The sequence below is a fragment of the Saccopteryx bilineata genome, chromosome 5, assembly GCF_036850765.1.
Source record: "Saccopteryx bilineata isolate mSacBil1 chromosome 5, mSacBil1_pri_phased_curated, whole genome shotgun sequence".
NCBI lineage: Eukaryota > Metazoa > Chordata > Mammalia > Chiroptera > Emballonuridae > Saccopteryx > Saccopteryx bilineata.
This window is the reverse complement of record NC_089494.1, coordinates 232,169,208-232,192,821: the sequence shown is the minus strand read 5'-3', so window position 1 is coordinate 232,192,821 and position 23,614 is coordinate 232,169,208. Positions and strand designations below refer to the sequence as shown.

General features: G+C 35.5%; 1 protein-coding gene across 2 annotated transcripts in view; it reads right to left on the bottom strand.

The window, feature by feature from the left end:
• Positions 1–23,614, bottom strand: part of GABRA2 (gamma-aminobutyric acid type A receptor subunit alpha2) — a 118,370-nt gene that overhangs the window by 3,529 nt on the left and 91,227 nt on the right. Inside the window, exons 9-10 of one of the 2 annotated variants that reach the window (XM_066280638.1) lie at positions 7,800–8,002; positions 1,558–1,737 (exon numbers count right to left, since the gene is read on the bottom strand). In XM_066280638.1, the coding sequence (XP_066136735.1) occupies positions 1,558–1,737; positions 7,800–8,002 (383 nt within the window). The remainder of the gene's footprint in view (positions 1–1,557; positions 1,738–7,799; positions 8,003–23,614) is intronic. The other variant, XM_066280639.1, reaches the window with a different exon arrangement.

Here is a 23,614-nt window from a genome sequence, read left to right as displayed (position 1 = left end):
TGTATACCTTCCTGTATACATTAATCTGTGACTAGAAACACAATGAAGCCAGGAACTGGTAATCAACCCACACTGGCCCCTCAGTCAGATACATTTTACACTAACATAGCTCAAAATCACATCTGTGGAGACATCACTTCTTCCATTAGTAAGTCCCTCGTGAACATGCTTCCATAGCACCATATGATGGGACATATATCTATTTTTCACACTTTTTTCTTATCATTTGATTTTAAGCTCCTTGAAAGCATAGACTATGCAATGAAGAGCTCTTAGAAGGTTCTAAACATGTTTGCTTAATGGTAAATGAATGGCAAGTACTAGACTAATAACTCTGATAATATACATATAATATATATAAATAGAATATATTTTATTAGATTAATAAAAACATATTTCAAAAGTTTATTCTATAATTCTTTTATGTAATTTTCCTGAAAGTTGTCAATTTCACCCTCCACTGATGTAGGAGACTTAGGAAGTCATAAAGTAAGCTCAACTATAACACAATGTTTGTGGAAGTTATTTTACTGGTGATTGCAGCTGATGTAAGTGGGAAAGGAAAAAAATATGGCTTATCAACAAAATCAGCAATGATATAACTTTATATACTACCTGGGGGAAATGTAAATTATGCTGCTATAGAATTTGTTGATACAGCTACTTAAGTGGAATAAAGAAGAAATAAACCACATTAAATTGTATTTTTAAAATGATGTTTATAGAATTCAGACTGCTCTGAGCTTATTGCTTTATTAGAATTCTGAATATATATTTTAAATTTAAAGTCTGGAAATTTTCTGATTACAAAAATCTAAATGGCAGCAAATCAATCTTGGTTTCCTTAAAGTAGTAGTTAAAATAATGTATTAATAACTTGAGCAATTGCTCTTGTTAAAATATGGGCACCCATTAGTGAAGTGACCTGGCATTTAATAAAGATAACAATAACATGATTTTAGACTTAGAAAAAATCTCAGATTTGTCCCTTAGAACAAGGAAATGGAGCTTTAGTAAATATAACACTAAATACAACAGACTTTGAGGAAAACACCTGCTCTCCAAAGTGGTAAATATATGCTCTTATTACATATCATGTTGCTTTTTTTTTTTTTTTACAAAGACAGAGAGAGGGATAAATAGGGACAGACAGACAAGAACGAAGAGAGATGAGAAGTATCAATCATTAGTTTTTCATTGCGACACCTTAGTTGTTCATTGATTGCTTTCTCATATGTGCCTTGACCGTGGGCCTTCAGCAGACTGAGTACCACCTTGCTCAAGCCAGCGACCTTGGGTCCAAGCTGGTGAGGTTTGCTCAAACCAGATGAACCCGCACTCAAGCTGGCAACCTTGGGGTCTCGAACCCTGGTCCTCCGCATCCCAATCCGATGCTCCATCTACTGCGCCACCACCTGGTCAGGCTATCATGTTGCTTTTTTACAGTCATTGTGGCTACTACATAGCCCATTACTTGTAAAACAACAACATGTTCCCTGATCAGATAATGGTATTAACTACATGCTAATCACCCTGACTGAGAAAAGTGATACTTACAGAAGATTGTTTGAAGGTTATACAGTCCATCCACTTCTCTAAGTACTCTAAAGTCTTTCCTTGGATTAAATTGGGCCATGAGAAAGCTATACACTTGGACCATATTAGCTTAGCTCCTTGAAGAATTGCCTTCACTGAGTTGTATGTTAATGTAATGCCTTCAGCTTTTATTGTAGGGGACTACAAGAAACATCAATATGAAATTCATTACTGAGTTTAATGGGAAAATGTTGACATTACTACTTGCAACAGTACCAAGCTATCCCTAATATACACTCATATGATATCATTTTGAAAAGAGAATTCAGAGTAGAAAAACTTTTCTGTTTTCCTGAGAAACTTATGCTTCTATGTTTTGATGAAAGAAAAATAACTCCTCTACCCCCCAATACCAATATGATTTACTGTGGCAGCCAAGAAGCTTGGAATTTCGAATTTAGCTTCTTTAGCTGTGAACTACAGTTAATGCTCTGGCCCAAATGCTAGATAAATTTGCATTCTATTTTCCTTCATTCTGATTTACTATTTCTTTTTATGTGTTATTTTATGATTTAAGTACATACATTCTTTTGGTAAACTGCCTGATATACTTTTGGAACAAGGCAGGATGTTTAAAATGCAAAGAAATCAATAAAAACACTTGAAAAATGATGTTTTCTATGACTTGCATAGAGTAAATCACAAAATAGTGGCACACTTCATGTTCGCTTGGATACTATGTTTAATAATTTAATATCTAGTGTATTTCCAGAAATACGCTTTACTTTGGCAGTATAGAACCACTGACTAAGGTTTATGAATGAAAACCATCTCAAAAGATTAAAGTTAGTAATTTTAAAAATTTAATTCAAATAAATTATGTGCCAAATGGTATGCTAAGGAATGGCAGAGAAAATGATCAATAAAAACTATTATCCTTTTAAAGCACATAACCTGCACTTAGAAACAGATTTATTTACCATAAATGTATAATTTAATGAGATGACATGAAAGAATTTGTACTCAGTCCTGTAGAAACATTACAGCACATAGATTTATTGGAATGTTTCTAGATTTAAGGAAAATGAGATGGATCTTGTGGAATAAGTAGGAGTTCACCAGTTAAGGAAGGAAAGAAAAAGCAGTTTAGCAAAAGGGAGCAGCACATCTAATGTCCTGGAGATGTGCAGAAGCATGGCTCTCGGGGGGGGGGGGGTGTAATGGCTGAAGGAAGAATAGGAGCATGGCCTTTAGAGCTATGTTAAATTTGGAATTTATTATTTCTTAGATATGTGATTGATTTATTCAATCAATCCTGTATTTCCTCATTTCCAAAAACAGAGATATTCCAAGGCACATAGTAGTAAATGCATAATAAAGAACAAAAATTGTTTTTCTCATTAGTCATCATGTAAATAAATAGGTGAGAAAATTATATGTTTAGACCATATTAATTGAGCTGCTTGAAGTATTGCCTTCAATAATTCATTAAAGAGATGAAAAATTAAACAATCAGATTTCTGTTTTAGAAAGATAACTCAAACTAATTTAGAGTATAGATTTGAGTGAGACATGATTACAGAAAATAAGGAATAAAGAGACTCAAAAAAATGAGAGATGACAAGGGCATAGTCTATGATATGTAGGTTGGAGAATAGACACTGCTTATTGATGGGTTAGATGTGAAGATATACTTTGAAGTTGTTGGTATGTGGTTTTTTGATGAACTGAGGTACAGATGAAAACAGGCATGGGAAGGGTAAAAAATCAAATTAGAAGGCTTATTTTTATTTGTTTATTGATTCTTTTATTTAATAAAAGATATGTAAATATTGTGATGATTGTGATGACATTCAAGTGTAAATGCCTAGAGAACAGGTTGGTTATATGATCCTTAAAGTTAAAAGAAAGGTACGGGCTATACTTGTGGATAATACCTATGAAAAGTAAGTTGAAGGCATAGGTTGTAAATTTGATGTGTTCCACTTTATGAAACCACACCACATTTAATGAGCAACTAATATATATAATCAAGTCTTGTGCAAAGGTCCCAGGATGCAATTTATTAAAAAAAATAAATAAACATAGTCATTGTTATCACAATCAATAATCATGTTAAGACATGATTATGCTACAAATTAGGATAAAGGCTCTGAGGTAAAAATAAGAGAATACTAGACATTTGGAGGAGAAATAAGAATTCAGAAACTGCTTAAGGATTAGCATTTGTGATGAAGATGAGTAAGAATTATCTATTTGGAAACCATAACTGGCTGGACAATGTGCTTGGTGCAGCACACATTTCTGAAATGTTGCCAGTAAAAACCCTTAAAGTAAGACCACATAGGTAATAGTAAAAACTAAATAAAAATAAAACCAAATGACTGTCTTTGGGAATAACAAAAACAGATGTTCAAAAACCCGGGTCCCCTCTGAACTCAGAAAGAGAATATCAAAGAATAGAATGAATAGTGGCAGCTGCCAGATTTTGAAGGAAGGAAGTTAATATTCTGAGACTTGTTTTAAAGAGGAAAAGAAGAGAAAACATTCCTAACTTGGAACTGGGAGTTTTGGAGTATAACATTACTCAATAGGTTCAATAGCAGTCCACTGAGAAAAACAGAATATTATTATCTGATCTGAGAATATGAAGGTTATTTGTGTTCTTCAGTTACACGACAATAAATAGAAAGGCAATCCGATTACAGTGGGTTGAAAAGTAAATTGAAAGTGAGAACATAGCACTGTAAGCAATGCTTTTAAAAAGCTTAAATGGAGAAAAAGAGGGCAAAATCTGAGGATGAGGGAATGGGTGGCATAGCATCTAGAGAGTTATTTCTGTCTTTGTGCTAAATAGAGCATATTAAATATTTTCATAAACTAAAAGAAGGAGGCAGCTGAAAAAGAAAAGATGGCTTTGAACAAATAAGAAAAGAAAACCCTAACTAATAGATCAATGTTGAGAAAAAAGCAAGAAAGAAGGGGTACAAGTTCCAGAGAGGAAAGATTAGTCCTGAGCAAGCAGAAGAATATTGGGCATACGGGAAGGGTCCAGAGGAACACAGGGCAGGGGGGGGGCAAAAACAGGTAATTTTGTATATGGAAAAATTAAAAATTTAGAATTGGATCATTTGATCCATCACTACCTTTTTAGAATAAGGGTTTTTATATGTCTAAGTTCATACCTGAGTCTAAAAGTAATGTAAAAATTTGACCAAGATCACAACACAAAGTATGTTTTGCCTTCTAATAGAATATTTAAATGTAACTTATATATGAATTTAGATTTATTTAACTTTAAAGATCATCAGAGCACAATTTACATGTAAACTATATGTTAAATACATCTTTTCTGCACATAGAACATTGATATGTATGTCTCAGTGATTATTTTCATAAGGCAAAGTAATACTTGACAGTTAACAAATTTTCTTTTTCTTTTCTTTTTTAAATTGAGAGGCAGGGAAGCAGAGACAGACTCCCACATGCGCTCCAACCAGGATCCACCAGGCAAGCCCTCTATCAGGTAATGTTCTGCCCATCTGGGGCCCTTCACTCTGTTGCTCAGCAACCAAGCTATTTTAGTGCCCAAGGCAAGGCTCAGGAGCCATTCTCAGCACCCGGGGCCAACTTAGTCAAACCATTTGAGCCATGGCTGCAGGAGGGGAAAAGAGAGAGAGTGAGAGAGAGAGAAGAAAGAAGGAGAGGGGGTGGAGAAGCAGATGGTCCCTTCTCTTGTGTGCCCTGACTGGGGATCCAACCTGGGACTTCCACATACCAGGTCAATGCTCTACCACTGAGCCAACTGCCCATGGCCAAGAAACTTTCAAGAAGTTTTTATATACTCTTTGGATTGACAGATACTTTAACTACATTTACTCATGTTCACTAAAGCAGAGGACTCCTACCAGTCTGACTAAAAAAAAAAAAAAAAAAAAAAATCAATGTGGCCTGTGGATTAAAACTCTATTTCCAGAAAATTTTTATTTTCTACTTAAAAATTAAATCTAAGGAAACTAAAGCAGAGATAGACTGCATTTAAAATATACATAATTCTTTATACATATATATTATTTATGTAATATATTTATATATATATATATGCAGATGATCAGATCTACAATGTAATTGTTACCGCTCACACATTCGTAATAATTTTCTTTATAGTAATGCCTATTATAATTGGCATATATATATAATATATATATATATATTATATATATATGCAGAAGGGCTAGTTTAGGGTACTTTCCTTGATTTCCCTCCAGCTCTAAGAACCTGGTTATTTCCAAGGTAGGATTAGAAAACACCACTTAAAATTCATTTGAATCATGAAATTGGATTGACTACTCATTGATAAATTTGCCATTTACAGTTTTAAAACTTTACTATGAAGAAAAAGCAGTCTTTTCATTGATATTCCATTGCTATATTCAACACCAGAAACTTGGGTTTTTTTTCATTCAACAAAAAATTTTGAATTACTTAGTACTGTGCTTGGCACTCTTGCTATGAATGAGTAAATAAAAACAAGCAATGTGCTTATGTAATGCTCCCTTTAACTTAACCATTAAATTTGAATGAGTGGGGACTGAAATAATATAAAGTTTATTAGTTGTTTTCCTGCATATCAGGTTGTAACAGCAATGGTTTCGACCTAGATTTGTCTTCACTGTAGGTGATTTGATATATGGGTAGACTTAAATCCAGTATTCATTAGTAGTCGGTATTGCTTCTAAAATGCATAATCAAGAATGTGAGGGTTTTGCATTTATAGGTACTTTTATTTTCCAAGTTCATGGCATATTACTAGATATGACAAATCACAATGTGAATTAGATTTGGCACCCTCATAACCTATATCAATAAATTTCTAATAGGGGCATTTATATCATAAACCACCATTTATCATTTGCGAAATACTCATGAAGAACTAACTAGCATTTTGTCTTCAAAAATATGTTAGTATGAAAGTGTATGTGTAACTAATATAACCAAAAAGAAGTAATTTGATAGATAAAAATTAAAAAACAGTATACTACATTGGGAATGAAAACATAAATCAGCAATAAAATGTAATGAAAATGCTGAAATAACTTGGAAGTTAAACATAGAAAATTAATCAAATTTCCTTTAATATTTACTCACTATGCAAAACATAGCTTACATATAAAAAAATAAGCCAGAACTCATTAAAACTTTAAAAGTTTACAAAAATAAGGGGAAAAGGCAGGACTTTTAAACTATAACATGTTTATATGCTTAAACTGAAATGTGGTCATAAAAATGAAAAATAATATTTATATTAAAATAACCAAAAAAGAAATGAAATCAGCATGTATGTTATTCCAAATGTAATAGAATATTTATATACTTAAGTGTATATACATATTGCTAAAAGAAACCTCTAAATAGAACTTTTTACTCTTATTAAGAAAACTTTATATCTCATTACAGTATATCAAAGTCTCCTCTTAAAGCAGACGATTAATAATCTGTAGAACAAAAAAGAAAACAGCTGGTATATCAATGCACAAAATGCCCACGAGCTTCTCTACTGGAAACCTAAAAATGGACACAAACAATGCCCCATAAAGTTAATCTTAAAAATAAATAACTTTTCTCTTAGTAACTACATAAGCAAATTAAGATTCTTCAGCATTCCAACACTCCCTCATTTATTTCATACAACGTGGGAGAGATAACACTGTTGCATAGACTTTTACATCCAAGCCACAGAGATGGGGGTAGGGAAAGAGTAGTAACTCAGCCCACTGATAAGACCTGAAATTTTGTAGCAGTTAAATGTAACGGCCACTTTTCTTTCCAATTTCTTTGTTATGAATCAGTGTGGTGTTTAAGACAGTGAACTTAATGATCACACAGATTTAGGTTCAAGCATACTTATTCACTATTTGCATGAGCTCTGGCAAGGTAATTTCACTAAGCCTCAGTGTCTTCCTTAGGGGAAAAAAAAAGATAATTAGAAAGAGACTTTATTTATAAAGTTGATATAAGATTATATGGCAGAGCATATGTAAAAAAAAAAAAGAAGAAATTTAGCACAGTTCCTGACAGAGTCAGAACTCACCCAGATACTAGGAAGGCGTCCTAACAGAAGTTTTACTACTATAAATACTGCTAAAGGATTTCAGGCAAGAGCACGCTATAAAAGAAATCTGTATGATTCATATATATATGAATATCAGCTAAATCTGCCAAGAGTTTCTCTTTATCATGGAGAGAAGGAAGTTCTCACTTACCTTGTCATTTACTACACTCTTCCCATCCCAAGCCCATCCTCTTTTGGTGAAGTAATTAACAGTTGCAAATTCAATTAGGGCAGAGAACACAAATGCATAACAAACAGCAATAAACCAGTCCATGGCAGTTGCATAAGCCACTTTGGGGAGAGAATTCCGAGCGCTGATGCTTAGAGTTGTCATTGTTAAAACGGTTGTTACACCTGCAGAAGAAAAAATAGGATTGAAAAACTTCAACAGATCCTAACATAACTGCATTAGAAGTAATTTTTTGTTGTTTTGTTTTTTAAGTGACTATCAAGGCCGCATTTTTCTACTAAAAATAAAAATAAACAAAAACAAACAACAATAACAAGAAAACTACTAGAAGAGATGATACTGAAATGCTTTCAGTTTTCGTTTTTGTTTATATGGGTCCTTTATGATCTTCCTCAGTACAACTGAGGGTAAAAAAAACTGGTGAGAATGAAGCAGAATTTCTTTTGAGGAAACATCAGCACTTTAAATGGACTTATTGCCCATTATCATATTTTTTTAATCCCACATAAAGTCTCATGTTAATTTGTTCATCATTTATTTGAACCATGTCAGTTTCAAATTTATGGAAAATAAAACAAGTAACTAAAACCAAAACCTTGTAAAATGTAACTGATGCTGTGAACATCAAAGCCAGATGCCTGAGTTCTAATTTCCTGACCTTGGAAAAATTTCCAAGGCTCTTTGTACTTGCTTTCTCATTTGTAAAGTGGAACTACAAATATTGTTTTCCCACAGTGTTGTCAAAGCAACAATGACTTACTGTGAATAAATTACTGTCTCTATTTTTAAAAGAAACCCCAGACTTCAAACTCTATTATAGGGCCACGACAATCAAAACAGCATGGTATTGGCAGAAAAATAGACACTCAGACCAATGGAACAGAATAGAAAGTCCAGAAATAAAACCACATATATATAGTCAAATAATTTTTGATAAAGGGGCCAACAACACACAATGGAGAAAAGAAAGCCTCTTCAATAAATGGTGCTGGGAAAACTGGAAAGACACATGCAAAAGAATGAAACTGGACTACAGTCTCTCCCCCTGTACAAAAATTAACTCAAAATGGATCAAAGATCTAAACATAAGACCTGAAACAATTAAGTACATAGAAGAAGACATAGGTACTCAACTCATGGACCTGGGTTTTAAAGAGCATTTTATGAATTTGACTCCAATGGCAAGAGAAGTGAAGGCAAAAATTAATGAATGGGACTACATCAGACTAAGAAGTTTTTGCTCAGCAAGGGAAACTGATAACAAAATAAACAGAAAGCCAACTAAATGGGAAATGATATTTTCAAACAACAGCTCAGATAAGGGCCTAATATCCAAAATATACAAAGAACTCATAAAACTCAACAACAAACAAACAAACAATCCAATAAAAAAATGGGAAGAGGATATGAATAGACACTTCTCCCAGGAAGAAATACAAATGGCCAACAGATATATGAAAAGATGCTCATCTTCTTTAGCTATTAGAGAAATGCAAATCAAAACGGCAATGAGATACCACCTCACACCTGTTCGATTAGCTGTTATTAGCAAGTCAGGTAATAACAAATGTTGGAGAGGCTGTGGAGAAAAAGGAACCCTCATACACTGTTGGTGGGAATGTAAAGTAGTACAACCATTATGGAAGAAAGTATGGTGGTTCCTCAAAAAACTGAAAATAGAACTACCTTATGACCCAGCAATCCCTCTACTGGGTATATATCCCCAAAACTCAGAAACATTGATACGTAAAGACACATGCAGCCCCATGTTTATTGCAGCATTGTTCACAGTGGCCAGGACATGGAAACAACCAAAAAGCCCATCAATAGATGACTGGATAAAGAAGATGTGGCACATATACACTATGGAATACTACTCAGCCATAAGAAATGATGACATCGGAACATTTACAGCAAAATGGTGGGATCTTGATAACATGATACGAAGCGAAATAAGTAAATCAGAAAAAAATCAGGAACTGTATTATTCCATACGTAGGTGGGACATAATAGTGAAACTAAGAGACATTGATAAGAGTGTGGTGGTTACGGGGGGGGGGAGGGGGGAATGGAAGAGGGATAGGGGGTGGGAGGGGCACAAAGAAAACAAGATAGAAGGTGACAGAGGACAATCTGACTTTGGGTGGTGGGTATGCAACATAATTGAACGACAAGATAACCTGGACTTGTTATCTTTGAATATATATATCCTGATTTATTGATGTCACCCCATTAAAAAAATAAAATTATAAAAAAAAAAAAAAAAAAAATACTGCCCTGAAAGCAAAGTCAAAACAGAATTAAACCAAAAAATAAAATAAAATTTTCCTTTTGTCTTTTATCCTCATGAATTGCTCATTTGTGAGTATTTGTGATGGGGTGTGGGATGAAAGTTAGGAAGGAGAAGTCTCAGACAGGCACAAAAACTGCAACAGACAGAAATGTAAAATTGTTTGATACCATCTGCTGGTTACTATTAGAAATGGCAGAAACAACAAGCATAACAAAGAAAGAACACCTCTCTTCCTAATAATAGTAACAATAATTGATGATGATGATGATGATGATGATGATAAGATGACATTTACAAATAGAGTACAGTTGTACTATGAAAAGTTGCAATTTTATTTTTAATGGTGCAGTTTTAACTTATAATTGTACTACATCTGAATAACAAAAATGATGAAACTTCTATGTGTTAGAGACAGAAATTAGAACTTGGATAACATATCTTTGTTATAAAGCTTAATTAACTCAAACTCCACTGGTTTATAATTTGTGAGGTTTTAGAAACTATTATGATCTAGGAGAAAATTTTTGAAAGTTTAATTATAATGTGGATTACAATTGTTTTTTCTATTTGCTTACCTGAATTTTTCATGGATTTTAGTAAGTCCAAACCTCATATCGCTTTCCTCACTGCTCTTCTTCCTGAAGTCCTTTTCTCAGTAAAAAGCCCCTACAATCTAAATGAAGCCATTTTCATATTCTAAACTGAAGCTGCGTGATGTGTTTCATCTGCTAGTATGGGCAACCTACTGTTTCCTCTACTTAGAATCTTTTCCTATTACTTGTCCCTCTTTTTTTATTTAGCTAACTCCAATTCCTCCTTGTAAGGCCAAGGGCTGCTGCCATCACGGCCATTCACTTGCAGGTTCCTATTAGATTTGGACAGACAGTAAAGAAATGTTAGAGCCAAAAAATAATGGTCCATTCCTTTATTCAAGTCTTACACTGGCCGATGAGCACCACACGGGGAAAACACTTCCCTTTCACTCATTCAGAGAGCCCAAAGCCACTGACACATTATCCAGTTCTACAACCAGGAGAATCTTCTCCGGCTTCTCCTAGAATCAAAGGTCTCACCAGGCTCAGCGGAGCTCACAAAAGCCCCTCAAGCTCTGGTTCTCATCCGCACACCTTCATTCTGTCTGTTCTCACTCTGCAAACATGGCATCTCTCTTCTTCTTCTCTCTCTTTTAAGAACTTTCTGGCATGAAAACCTCTCCTCCAGCAAATATTAAGAAGACAATGGCCCTTCCCAAGCAGGAAGGTAATTTTCAATTTCAGAGGTCATATACCTGGTGCTGTTCAGCGCCATTTTTTAACACTAAAAGTGAGCATGCTCAAAAAATAAAAATTTTACAAACTCATTTGTCCAACACTCCTCTTAATAAATTACTTGGTACCTATTAAATATGAGGTATATTTGTACAGACTGGGAACGTAACAATGAACAAAATGACTAAGGTTACTGTATCCAAGGGGTGCACTGTCTACCAATGCTATGGTACACACAGTTCAGGTGATTTATTCTGCAGGATGTTGACTCAACAGGCCCTGATGACCTGGTCCTTTTATACCTCTGTCAGATCATGTGAATTTTGAATTTTCTGTTGGTTTTCATAAATGTATATCTTAATCAACTATATGGATTAGAGCCTGGCTGTCTTCTTTACACCAAATTGTAAAAGCATACCTAATAGTGGATAAGAGGTCTTTAAAAGGTTTTCAAATAAATTTAAATACTTATTGAAACTACTCTCTCGACCTATAAATGATAACCACAGATCTAGTAGGATAACGGCAGTAATTCTATTCTTTTATTTACAAAGCATGCATTTAGTCCCAATTTTGTGCTGGGCACTTTGGAACTGTGAATGGAATGTGAGCAAAGCCACATAAGGTAAAGCACAGTCTTGAAAAATTAAAGAAAAATGCCATGTAAACTGACAGCACAACTGGGAGCGTTGCTGATGAACTGAAATTAGGTAATCTACGTAGACAAAGAGGTTGGGTTAGGCTCCCCTTTGCAAATAAGGGGGAAGGTTAGAGAGATCACCAGACAAAAGGAAATAATCAGACTTAGAAAACAACAAGCACAGAAGCCCAGGGACAGGAGGAAATGTGGCATTTAAGAGAAACAGAAAGAGGCTTGCTTACAAGGTGGAAAGGCAGCAGATAAGGGTTTCATGGAAGATGAGACCAGAGGGGGAGGCAGGAGCCAGACTCTTTAGTGTCTGTTGTATTCTGTTGAGGTGATATAGTTTGTTTTCAAGAGCAATGGGAAGCCATTACACATAGATTTCATTTTAAACAGGGTAGTGACATAATTGTATTTCTTGTTTAAAATATTTATATTACTTTGGCTGTAGTTCCTCTGTTGTTAAAGGTGAGCTTTTCCCCTCGTGTTTTTCCAATATTTTCGCTTGGCTTTTGCTTTACTGCAGTTTGAATATGATATGACTAGGTGTGTTTTTCATTGGTGTTTTCTGAGCTTTCTGCTTGTGCACCTATGGTTTGGAATGCTCTCAGCCATTATTACCTCAAATACTTCTTCTGCTCTCTTCTCACTTCCTTCTTCTTCTGATATTCCAATTATGAATATGATATACCTATTGAAACTGTAGCATAGTTTTTGGGTGTCTTCTTCTGTTTTGTTGTTATTTTTTCTTTCTTCTCTGGTTGAATTTCAATTTGGAAGGTTTCTAATGAATTTCCATTTGGAAGGTTTCTAATGAATTATATATAGGCTCAGTGATTCATTATTTATACATGTTAAGTTTATTGATGAGCCCATCAGAGGCATTCTCCACAAATTGATTTTTTATCATTCATTTTAATTCTTAGAGTTTCCATATATCTACTACATTCCAAATCTCTTGCCTGACCAGGCGGTGGCGCAGTGGATAGAGCGTCAGACTGGGATGCAGAGGACCCAGGTTCGAGACCCCGAGGTTGCCAGCTTGAGTGCGGGCTCATCTGGTTTGAGCAAAGCTCACCAGCTTGGACCCAAGGTTGCTGGCTCGAGCAAGGGGTTACTCAGTCTGCTGTAGCCCTACAGTCAAGGCACATATGAGAAAGCAATCAATGAACAACTAAGGTGTCACAACGAAAAACTGATGATTGATGCTTCTCATCTTTCTCTGTTTCTGTCTGTCCCTATCTATCCCTATCTCTGACTCTCTCTCTGTCTCTGTAAAAACAAAAACAAAAACAAAAAAAAAAAACCACTCCTAATCTCTTTTTGCATTAGTAAAAGATAGTTTTGACATTAGAGACATCAACATATTAATCAGTTATTTAAAATTCCTTGCCTAATAATTCCAACATCTGTGTCATATCCGAGTCTGGTTTTGTTGCATGCTTTTAACCATAGACTGTGTTTTTGTTTTTTACTTTTCCTTTGGCATGACATTTATTTTTTTCTTCCAGTTTTACTGAAACTTAATTGATACTGATACTTTTTTGTTATATGCTGACCATGTTGATTTGGGTAATAAGAACGGCAATAAACAGTACTTAGGTGTAAGACTGATATTAATGTGGCTAAAAGTTGGGGTATGTTTCATGTTTGCTCTAGTTTTAAGTGCCATGGGATTCAAGTTCTCTTTGTGTTCTTTTTTTAAACTAAATTTATTGGGGTGACACTGGATAATAAAATGATATAGGTTTCAAGTGTACAATTCTATAATGCATCATTTGTGTTCCTTTTGTGGTTTCCCGTCATGACTTTTCTATGTACTTTTCCTCCAGTCTGTATCTTCAGCCCTTTTTGCTGTAAGCCACTGGTGTTCTACTAGATTCTTGTTGGTTTGGTATTAAAGTATACAGAACAGGGACTGTTCTAAGATTTTGTCATTACATCCCAGTTTTTAAGAGGCCTATATCTCAGACTGTCACCTTCCTAAGTGTTCCCCACTGGTACAATTTCCCCCCACTCTCCTTATTCCCTTTCCTAGCTGCAGCATGACCAATCTGTTCTCTTGAAGCTTGATATGATCACAATGTTTTGTTTTTTTATATGACCACAGGTGAGAAAGTAAGACTAGAGGAGCTGGAGTGGGAGGACTGCCCTTCTATTAGCTGGGAGGAGTCTCTAGGTAAGTCCCTTCCCCTCCTTAGGCATTTTTGTTAGAGAGAACACACTGGGTAGATTTTAAAATGATTCTTGTTCCTTGCCCCTCCCTTTATTTGTCATATCTTTACCTTGAGAACCTGGTAGAAATTCCTCAAGTCCCACCAATGAATATGGGAGGTTCCTAGGCAAGACTGCAGCCTCAGGAGTTTCTTACTTTCACACTAGAAAACTCTCAGTCTCCAGCAGTTCATCAAAATGACTATCTAAGTGCCTCTATCTGTATGATGCTTCAGTAAGCATCTCTTTGAAGTAAAAAGAATCTTAGCCATGTTTCTCCAAATGTGCCTGCCTCTTCACAATTTGGAATGGTGGTTTGCCTGTCACCTCAATTCTCTTGCAAATGCAATAAAAGTCTTTACCTTTCTGTCTGTTCAGCTTTTTCTTATTGTAAGAATGGGAGTGACAGCGTGCAAGCCCTTCACATGTCAGCTCTGAAATCTGAAGCTTAGTTTTTGTAACTTCCCATGTTATTAGTTAGATGTCTATATTTTTTTTTCCTTCTTCAGAAAGGTAATTGTGTTTGACAGATAATTAGAAAAATGAGATAACATTTAGCAAGACAAAGAATCAATATAATACGAGCAACCTTCTGGAAATAAAGAATGAACTGATATCAGCAGATGACTGAAATCTCTGAATTTAGCCAACATAATTAAATTTGAAACACAGATGCTCCCACACTTCACTGTGCTCCTGCTAACTGAATTTTAAAAGGGAGAATTTGGAAACAAATAAAGATGAATCAAAGTGAATTATAATATGGTGTCAGAGTATTGTGATAACACTGTTGTATGTACATCATTTTAAAATTACTTGAACAGGAAAATTTGAAGTAACCAAGGTTTTAATTGATACATAGTTGATTCATTCATTCAGCTTCCCTAATATTTTTTTCTCACCATCTTGGTTAAATTTTTGGCAAAAACATGACCTATTCATATGGGTCAAATTTATTAATGCTTTCACAAGCATAAACAAAATTATATTTCTTAAGATTGAAAGTAAAAAAAAAATCATCCAGTAATGTTTTTGACACTAATGTAACATCTACGTACATTAGCCATTAAATTAGTAAAATGTAAAAGACTTTCCTGGGTGTAGACTGAAATGGATTTGCGATCAGTTGGAATGTGAAAGTCTACGCACATAAACACACAGGAATATTCAAAAACTCTGGGGAATCAATGGTGGAGACTCAAGCTGTGAGGATCTGTTAATACTCCAAGTCTGGACTGAGAGTTCCTCCCCTGTAATCAGAGAGTAACCTGCATATTCCTGCCCATCTCCTCAGACAGACTGCAACCTCTGTTAGGGTAAGGATCCTAGCTTTCTTATTTATCTTATATCTGTAAGACCTGGTATAATGCCTGTCATATATTTTGAACTAAACAAGGCAAAAATATATATTCATAAAGCAAATATATCTATCTGTGTGGATACAGATACAGAAATGAATGCATACATTTGCATGTGTTTGGGGTTAAATACACAAATCCATAAAATTGGTCTGACAGCTTTCTTTTTTTTTCCTCCAGAATCCAAGGGATAAGAAAATGGGTGTCTTACATTGGAGTATTTGGGACAGAGAAATGTATGATCATTTCAACACAGTTTTTAAGTAAATATTTTATTTGCTCTGTTATATATGCAATATTTTACATATATTGTAAATATATACACATAGTTATATATAAAAACTAGTGTATATACAATATATGTATATATATTATGTATGGTTTGTACATAATATGTGCATATACTATTACTATATAATGAAGTTATAATAAAAGAAAAAATATGTCATAGGAAAGGTATTAAGCTAAGCATCTAAAGACTGTTCTCTGGAGTAAACAATAGGAAAGCAGACAAGAGTCAAGGAAAGTATTTTCCCCCTCTCCCATTTAACAGATAGGACCTAAGACACCCAGGGTAAGAAGGTCTTGGTATTGGTCACCTAGGCTTCCTCTTTCTTATTACTCTGCTATTTTTAAGGTATTGCCTAAAAATGTTCTTGGGATTCAGCAAGGCTTACCAACAGTTGGTCTGCATTGCAGAAAAAAAAATAAAGTGGGTTTGAGGAAAAGGTGGGGTTGAGGCAAGGGAGAAAAAGAGAGAACCGCCCATTCATTTAAGGGCCTGTTCCTGAGCTGAAAGCCACAAACTGAAAAGTATGTGTCTTTGAAAACTTGGATCTAAGGCCAGAAAATGGAGTCTTGATTTGATGTACATCTAGCATCAAAACCTCTATTATTTTGTACGTGATTAGGAGCCAACTAATCATCTCTGGTAAAGGGAGCCTGTGATTCTCCAGGCACAGACTGTATTGGTGAAAAATTTGGGAAAAGAAGAAGGAAGTGAATTACATTTACCTTCTAAAATTTCAAAACTACCTAACAAATAACACAAAATATACATACACAGGCATCCTGCAAGTCATTCCAATGTGCTTGCTATGCAATTACAGCTTAAAGAACCCGACCTGCAGTTTGGTCCATCTAAATAGAGAATCTAGAGCCATCACTCTTCCATGCATATCCTCTTTGACCACTCCTCTTGTGTTCTCTTTATAGGCTGTCCCTCACCAGTGGTCCCTGAATTTTTATATTCCACGAAGTTGCAAAGTTATACACTGGTCTTCTACTCTTCTTACTTTACTACTCTCTCTTGAAAATATCATTTACTCCCATATGATAAAAATCCTCAGGGATATATCCCATGATGAGTTCTAGTGTTAAATATCTGACCATGTTCTGAATATCTCCACATGGCCTCAAAAAATTTATTGTGCCTCTTATGACATTCTTTATTTCATTAAAAAGATATCCAGTCTATCATATGCATGGCACTTTGTCAGACATGAGTATACAAAAAACAAGATTCATATACTTAAGGAGAATATAACCTTTTAAAATATGCAGATAATTGACAAGCAAGTTACACAAACATAATAATAAGTGCTGAAGAAAGTATGGGTGCTCTTAGGTGACCTATCCAAGATTTTAGAGTCAGAGAAGGCTACCTAGATGAAATGATATGTAAAAAGAGATTTGAAGAGTCTTAGAATATGTATAGTGAAGGCACAACATCATGTTCCTAGATCTGGTATAGGTTAAAGTAGCAAAAGGTGGACTCACAATGGGTTAGGCTGGAGAGACGTCAGGCAATGTAGAGCCATGGAAAGGTAATATGCAGAAACAGGCTATATATCTAGATTTGAGTTTTTAAAAGATCACTTTTGCCATAGTATGTAGCATGGATCAAAGGTAAGTAAAACTGGGGACAGGGAAACCAGAGAAACCTTTCACAGTAGCCATAGATGAGTCCCACAGAATTCCCAAATTTTACACATTCACAACTGAATCTATAGTCTAAAGCAAAACCTATTATGTATTCCATGATTGTGTATTATAGGGAGTAAACTTACATTTATTTCATCATGGAATTAGAAATCCAGGAGTACTGTACAGTGCCTGTATTTCTCCTCACTTCTGATTCACTATGGCCTGGGAATTCTCCCTCCCTACCATCTCTCAAATCTGCAACTCCCTCTCCACCAATGTCCATTGTCTTATTTTAGGCCTTAATTATTTCTTAGTTGAATGATGCCCACTATTGCTTAACAGGTTACTCTGTATCACACATACCATGCCTATCTATTTACACAATATTCTGCATAATAGTCTTACCCAAACTCAAATGCATCCATTTTACGTCCTTGCTAAAATACCCTTCAAGCAGTTTCCACAGCTTTAGCATGGGATATAAGCCTATACATGAACTGGCCTCTGTCTGATATTTATTCTTCCTGATATACAAATGACTGCCTGACCAGGCGGTGGTGCAGTGGATAGAGCATCGAACTGGGATGAGGAGAACCCAGGTTTGAGACCCGGAGGTCGCCAGCTTGAGCGCGGACTCATCTGGTTTGAGCAAAAAGCTCACCAGCTTGGACCCAAGGTCGCTGGCTCCAGCAAGGGCTTACTTGGTTTACTGAAAGCCCATGGTCAAAGCACATATGAGAAAGCAATCAATGAACAACTAAGGTGTCACAACAAAAAACTGGTGATTGATGCTTCTCATCTCTCTCCATTCCTATCTGTCTATCCATCTCTCTGACTTTCTCTCTGTCCCTGTAAAAAAAAAAAAAAGAAAAAAAAAAAGAATGTCATACCTGAGATACACCAGTCAGAAATCTATTGTCCTCCATATGCTCCATGTTGCTTCTGATAATTATGTGTCCCCTACTTAGAACATGGCCTTTTCCATTACACTAATTTGCTAGGCATGACTTCATGTTTCTTCCCTTCAGGCTTCTCTAAAGTCCTAGGATATAATTACTTCCTTCTTTAGCCCTTAGCTTATTTTGGGATGTTTCTCTCCCGGCACCTATGATCCTTTACTTCACTTATTTATTTACATGTCTGTCTCAGACCACACTGAGCAGCTTGTGGGCACATGGCTCATCAAGCCTTTTTAAAATGCTGCTGCTGAACTCAGACTCTGGCAACAGCAAATCCTCATTACCTGTTGGTTCGCCAAATGAAAGGATTAATTTAAGAAACAGAAAAGTAACACTGATGGACCATATTTACAGATTCGATAAGAAGGAGTGTACAAGTTATGAATCTAGTAAGTTTTAGAATGAAGCAGTTTTAATCACAACATCACACTGTAAACATGATGTAAGATAGCATAAATTGATGCCTTTTGTACATAAATCTATTCTTATATTTCTCCAGATATGATCATAGAAAGTACCACTAAGGAGCACCTACTATATACCATGTTCTATTAAGAGAATTCTTCATGCAGTAAATTGTTTATTCCATGTAACAGCCTTGTGAGTTATGCATTATCAACACTCTCATTTACAGATGAGGAAACAAGCTAAGTGATTTTAAATACCTTTCTGAAGATTATACAGTTTTTCAACAATAGAGGTAGAATACAAACCCATGCTGTGTGCCTCTAAAGTCCACACTCTTCTATAAATTATACTGCCTAGTCTACAAATAGTATTTCCTTTCAGTGTGAACACTATGTATATATTAGGTATTTTTTTTTTAATGTCATGAGTTTAACCCTTACATTTTACTGATGTGGCCCCTAAAAATCTTTGTAATTTTAAATTTGCATCAGGCTTTAAAGGTTGAAATTCCCTGAGAAGTGGCTGGGCATAAGGACAAACGTACATACACTAAAACCATGTCAGAAGCAGAACCTTGGATTCTGCTTCTGACACAATAGCCCTCTGGCCTCGCCAAGCTCTTCACCCACAAAATGGAAGTGCTATTTCTTCAGGTTGTTGGGAGTATAAAGCACAGGCATATATTTCAAATATATGGAATTGTTCAATAAATGTTAAGTTTTTCCTTTTCTCTGTGTGAGACTCAATGACTTCATCTCTAAAATGGGAGTTATGATATACACCTTATAGACTTGAACATTAAATAACACATGCAAATAATTTATTTGGAGCCTGTCAAATAAAGATCACCGTGGCTCTTCTGCTATTTGAGTACATTGGGTCCCCAAAGTAAGGATAAAGAATATAAGAACCCAAGCCGAGGATGCAAGACTCCCATCTAGTGGTGGTTTAAGAAAAATCAAAGGACATTTGGGATTGAATTTCTTAAATGGCTACCTAGAAAGACTTGGGTTATTTTATTTTAGTTATTCATTTCCCACCATGTGAAATACTTTAATTGCCTTACACGGAAAGAGAAAGAAAAGCTTTGAAGCAGATCCCCTTCTGTTCTTCCATTGTACCAGGAAAGCCTGAAACATTTTTAGATTGGATACATACATTTCTGGTCTTATTAAACTCAATAGTTTCTTTCATTCCACCTAGTCTGAACTACTGTGTTTCTAGATTTCTAACAGGATATGATCAACTCCTTGAAGTAGGCATAGTTTGATAGCTTAATGATGTCAAATTGATCCATCAGTGTCATTATGACTTAAGACCAATCTTTTGTTAAAAATATCCATCAGTCATAGTTTATTACTTTTGAGAAGTGACTTCCAAGAAATCTAGTATGATTCACATATAATCTCAGGTGACATCAGGAATGAGGTGGAAGTTCTCAAATGAGGTTAGATCTAAAAATAGTTAAATGCAGCCTGCCAGGATGCAGCCTGCTATGGGACCCCTGCCCCAATGCTCCATTTTCCAAAAAGGTTCAACCTAACATAACTGCTAAATGTTACAGTAATTGTTATGGATTACATGTCAGTGCTTCCCTAAAATTCATACGTTACAATCTCATCCCCAATGTGCTGGTATTTGGGAGTGAGGCCTTTGAAAGTTGACTTGGTCATGAGGATGAAGCCTTCTTGGATGGGATTAGCGCCCTTATAAAGAGAAGTAAGAGAACTAGCTCACAGGCTTTCCTCAATGTGAAGAAGTCAGCAGTCTACAATCCAAAAGAAGGCTCTCACCAGAACCCCACCAGGTTGGCACCCTGATTTTGGACTTCTAGCTTCCAGAACTGTAAGAAATAAAATTCTGCTGTCTAAAATACAGTCTATGGTACCCTATGTTAGCAGCTGGAACTAAAACAATAATATTCTGATATCATGAGTTTACAAGAAAATAATATAGGTCAGTATGATGACATTAAGATAATAAAAAAAAACAACAACAGGAGACAAAAGAAAACATATGCTGTGTAAGTGCCTCATTGTTTTCAATTCCTTTGTATTTCCACCTTATAATTGCAATGTCATAAAATGGAGGTGACTATTCAGCTGTTAATAGTTTTGGTGGTTTTTTATAGCTCCCTGAGGTGATTGAACTGGGAAGATATTATGTTATTTGTGATGAAAAATGCATTATTAAAGATTTTTTTTTCACAAAATGTCACCCAAGTGAAGAACATTTCCTTGAAGAGTACATATTTGAAAATAAATAGTAGCTTTTATTCTTTTTTGAAAGTTAAAAAAATATGTGAATATGTATGCACACAGCACTTTGCTGGAGTGAAACTAAATATTTAATGACCTAAACATGTACTAATAGTAATGTAATTAAAGTTGAAAAGTCATTATTTTCCACTTAAAGCATAATAAATAAAAATTGTATTTACAAAAAATTAAAACACAGCAACAACAAAACAACAACAAAAAACCCTTCTTGAAACACCCGAAATCGCCTTTTTATATTCTATAAGGTAATTAAGATTTCACAGATGAGTTTCAGGACAAAGTATATTATACCAAAATGCTAATAAGTTCTTCATCTCAGATTAAACTGAAGTCTTTAATGACAAAGGTCATCTAATTATAAGTAGTTATACTTGTAAAGACATGGATTAACTAGGCTAACTCAACTGAAAAATGCTGAATACGACACTTGAACAGCATTGAACTTTAAAAAGCCACTTATTGTATTAGTTGCTATACCATAATCTGATGGTATCAACTTTTGGACAAGGACTAGAGCAAGGAATCTGAAATACTTCAATACGCAGCCACTGATATTAACAGTTAACTAAAGTTTAAATTTGAACATTCACCTCAAGTTCTGACTCTCAAATAGAAATTACACTTGTAGGAAACAGTCACCCAATATATTTCTGACTTCTGGCTCTAAAAGGGAGAGAAAAAAAGAAAAAGTAGTTGATGACATAATGGTGTAGTTTAAAAAGTTGAATCAGCCTGACCAGGCGGTGGCGCAGTGGATGGAGCGTCGGACTGGGATGCGGAAGACCCGGGTTCGAGACCCGGAGGTCGCCAGCTTGAGCGTGGGCTCATCTGGTTTGAGCAAAAGCTCACTAGCTTGAGCCCAAGGTTGCTAGCTCAAGCAAGGGTTACTCGGTCTGCTGAAGGCCCACAGTCAAGGCACATATGAGAAAGCAACCAATGAACAACTAAGGTGTTGCAATGTGCAACGAAAAACTAATGATTGATGCTTCTCATCTCTGCATTCCTGTCTGTCTGTCCCTGTCTATCCCTCTCTCTGACTCTCTCTCTCTGTCTCTGTAAAAAAAAAAAAAAAGAAAGAAAGAAAGACAGAAAGAAAGAAAGAAAGAAAGAAAGAAAGAAAGAAAGAAAGAAAGAAAGAAAGTAAAATCATTAGACTGGGAGAGCTGTAAGGTCAAATTCTTTCTTTGTTTCTGACCTCTCTATAATAATGCACTTGCCTCTTAACACTTCTGGGTTTTAATGTTCTAGTCGGAAAAGCAGGGGTGTATACTGTACTAACTGGAGTTTTTTCAAAGCACCTAACAGTGAGTAAATTTGAAGTGCTTACACAGTATGTGATGCATAGAAAGTGCTCCACAAATGCTATTTCTTCCTCAGCACTATGACTACATGGATTTCAGTGTAGGAAATGAGGTTGGATAAACTGCCCCCATGACTTGAATGGTCATAACTATATTGAAGTGCTATTTGCACATTCTAAAAAATATATATATATATAAAAAAAACAATGGCTAAACTTTTAATTTCCTTCCTATCCTTAATAATTCATTCTTATCAATTAAGCTTAAGCAGGCTACCTATATCCCTGAAATGACTTTTAAACTTATCTCTAGACTAGAATTCACAAGGCTTTCTCATTTTCCTTGCCATGGCTTATTAATGCATTTTGCTTCAGTCACTTTCCTAATTGGCAGTGGCTGACGAGGATGAGTCTCTGACAGCAGGGGTGGGGTGGGGGGCTGGTGGGCTGGCAGCTTGCTGATTAGCATGTGCTGCCTTGTGCCAGAGTCAATTCAAGATGCCAGGTGTGCCGCCTGTTAGCACTCCACAGCCCATGCCTCCTGGAAGACAGGGATTTGGAATGAGTTTTGCAGACTGTTTCCGTCCTGTCCAGGCTTTCTGCTTATCAGTTTCATATCCTGGTACCAGCCAGGCATTCTTTCCCGCAGCCACCTTCTCGCTCCTTTCTGGTTACAGCCATCTAGGTCTCCTTCTAAGGCTGCCCCAACTTTCCAGTCTGGACTGGCTAACACTGTCCCCAGGTTACTTTCTGGTTCTTTCTTTCTCTCTCTGTATCTCAATTAGTGCAGCTTTGTTGAGGCATAATTCACAAATAAAGTTGTAATATATTTAATGTGTCTAAAGTGATGAATTCATACACATCGTGAAAGGATTGCCACATAGAGTTAATTAACACACCCATCATCTCACATACCTACCATTTTCCTGTTCTTCATGGAAACACTTGAGTTCTATTCTCTTAGCAAATTTCAATTATACAATACTATTATCAAATATAGTCCCATGTTACACATTAGATCCTGAGACATCACTCATTTTATAATTGAATTTTGTACCATTTTCTCAGCCTCTCCCTATTTTCCCCATACTCAGAGCCCCTGGCAATCACTATTTTACTCAGTTTTTA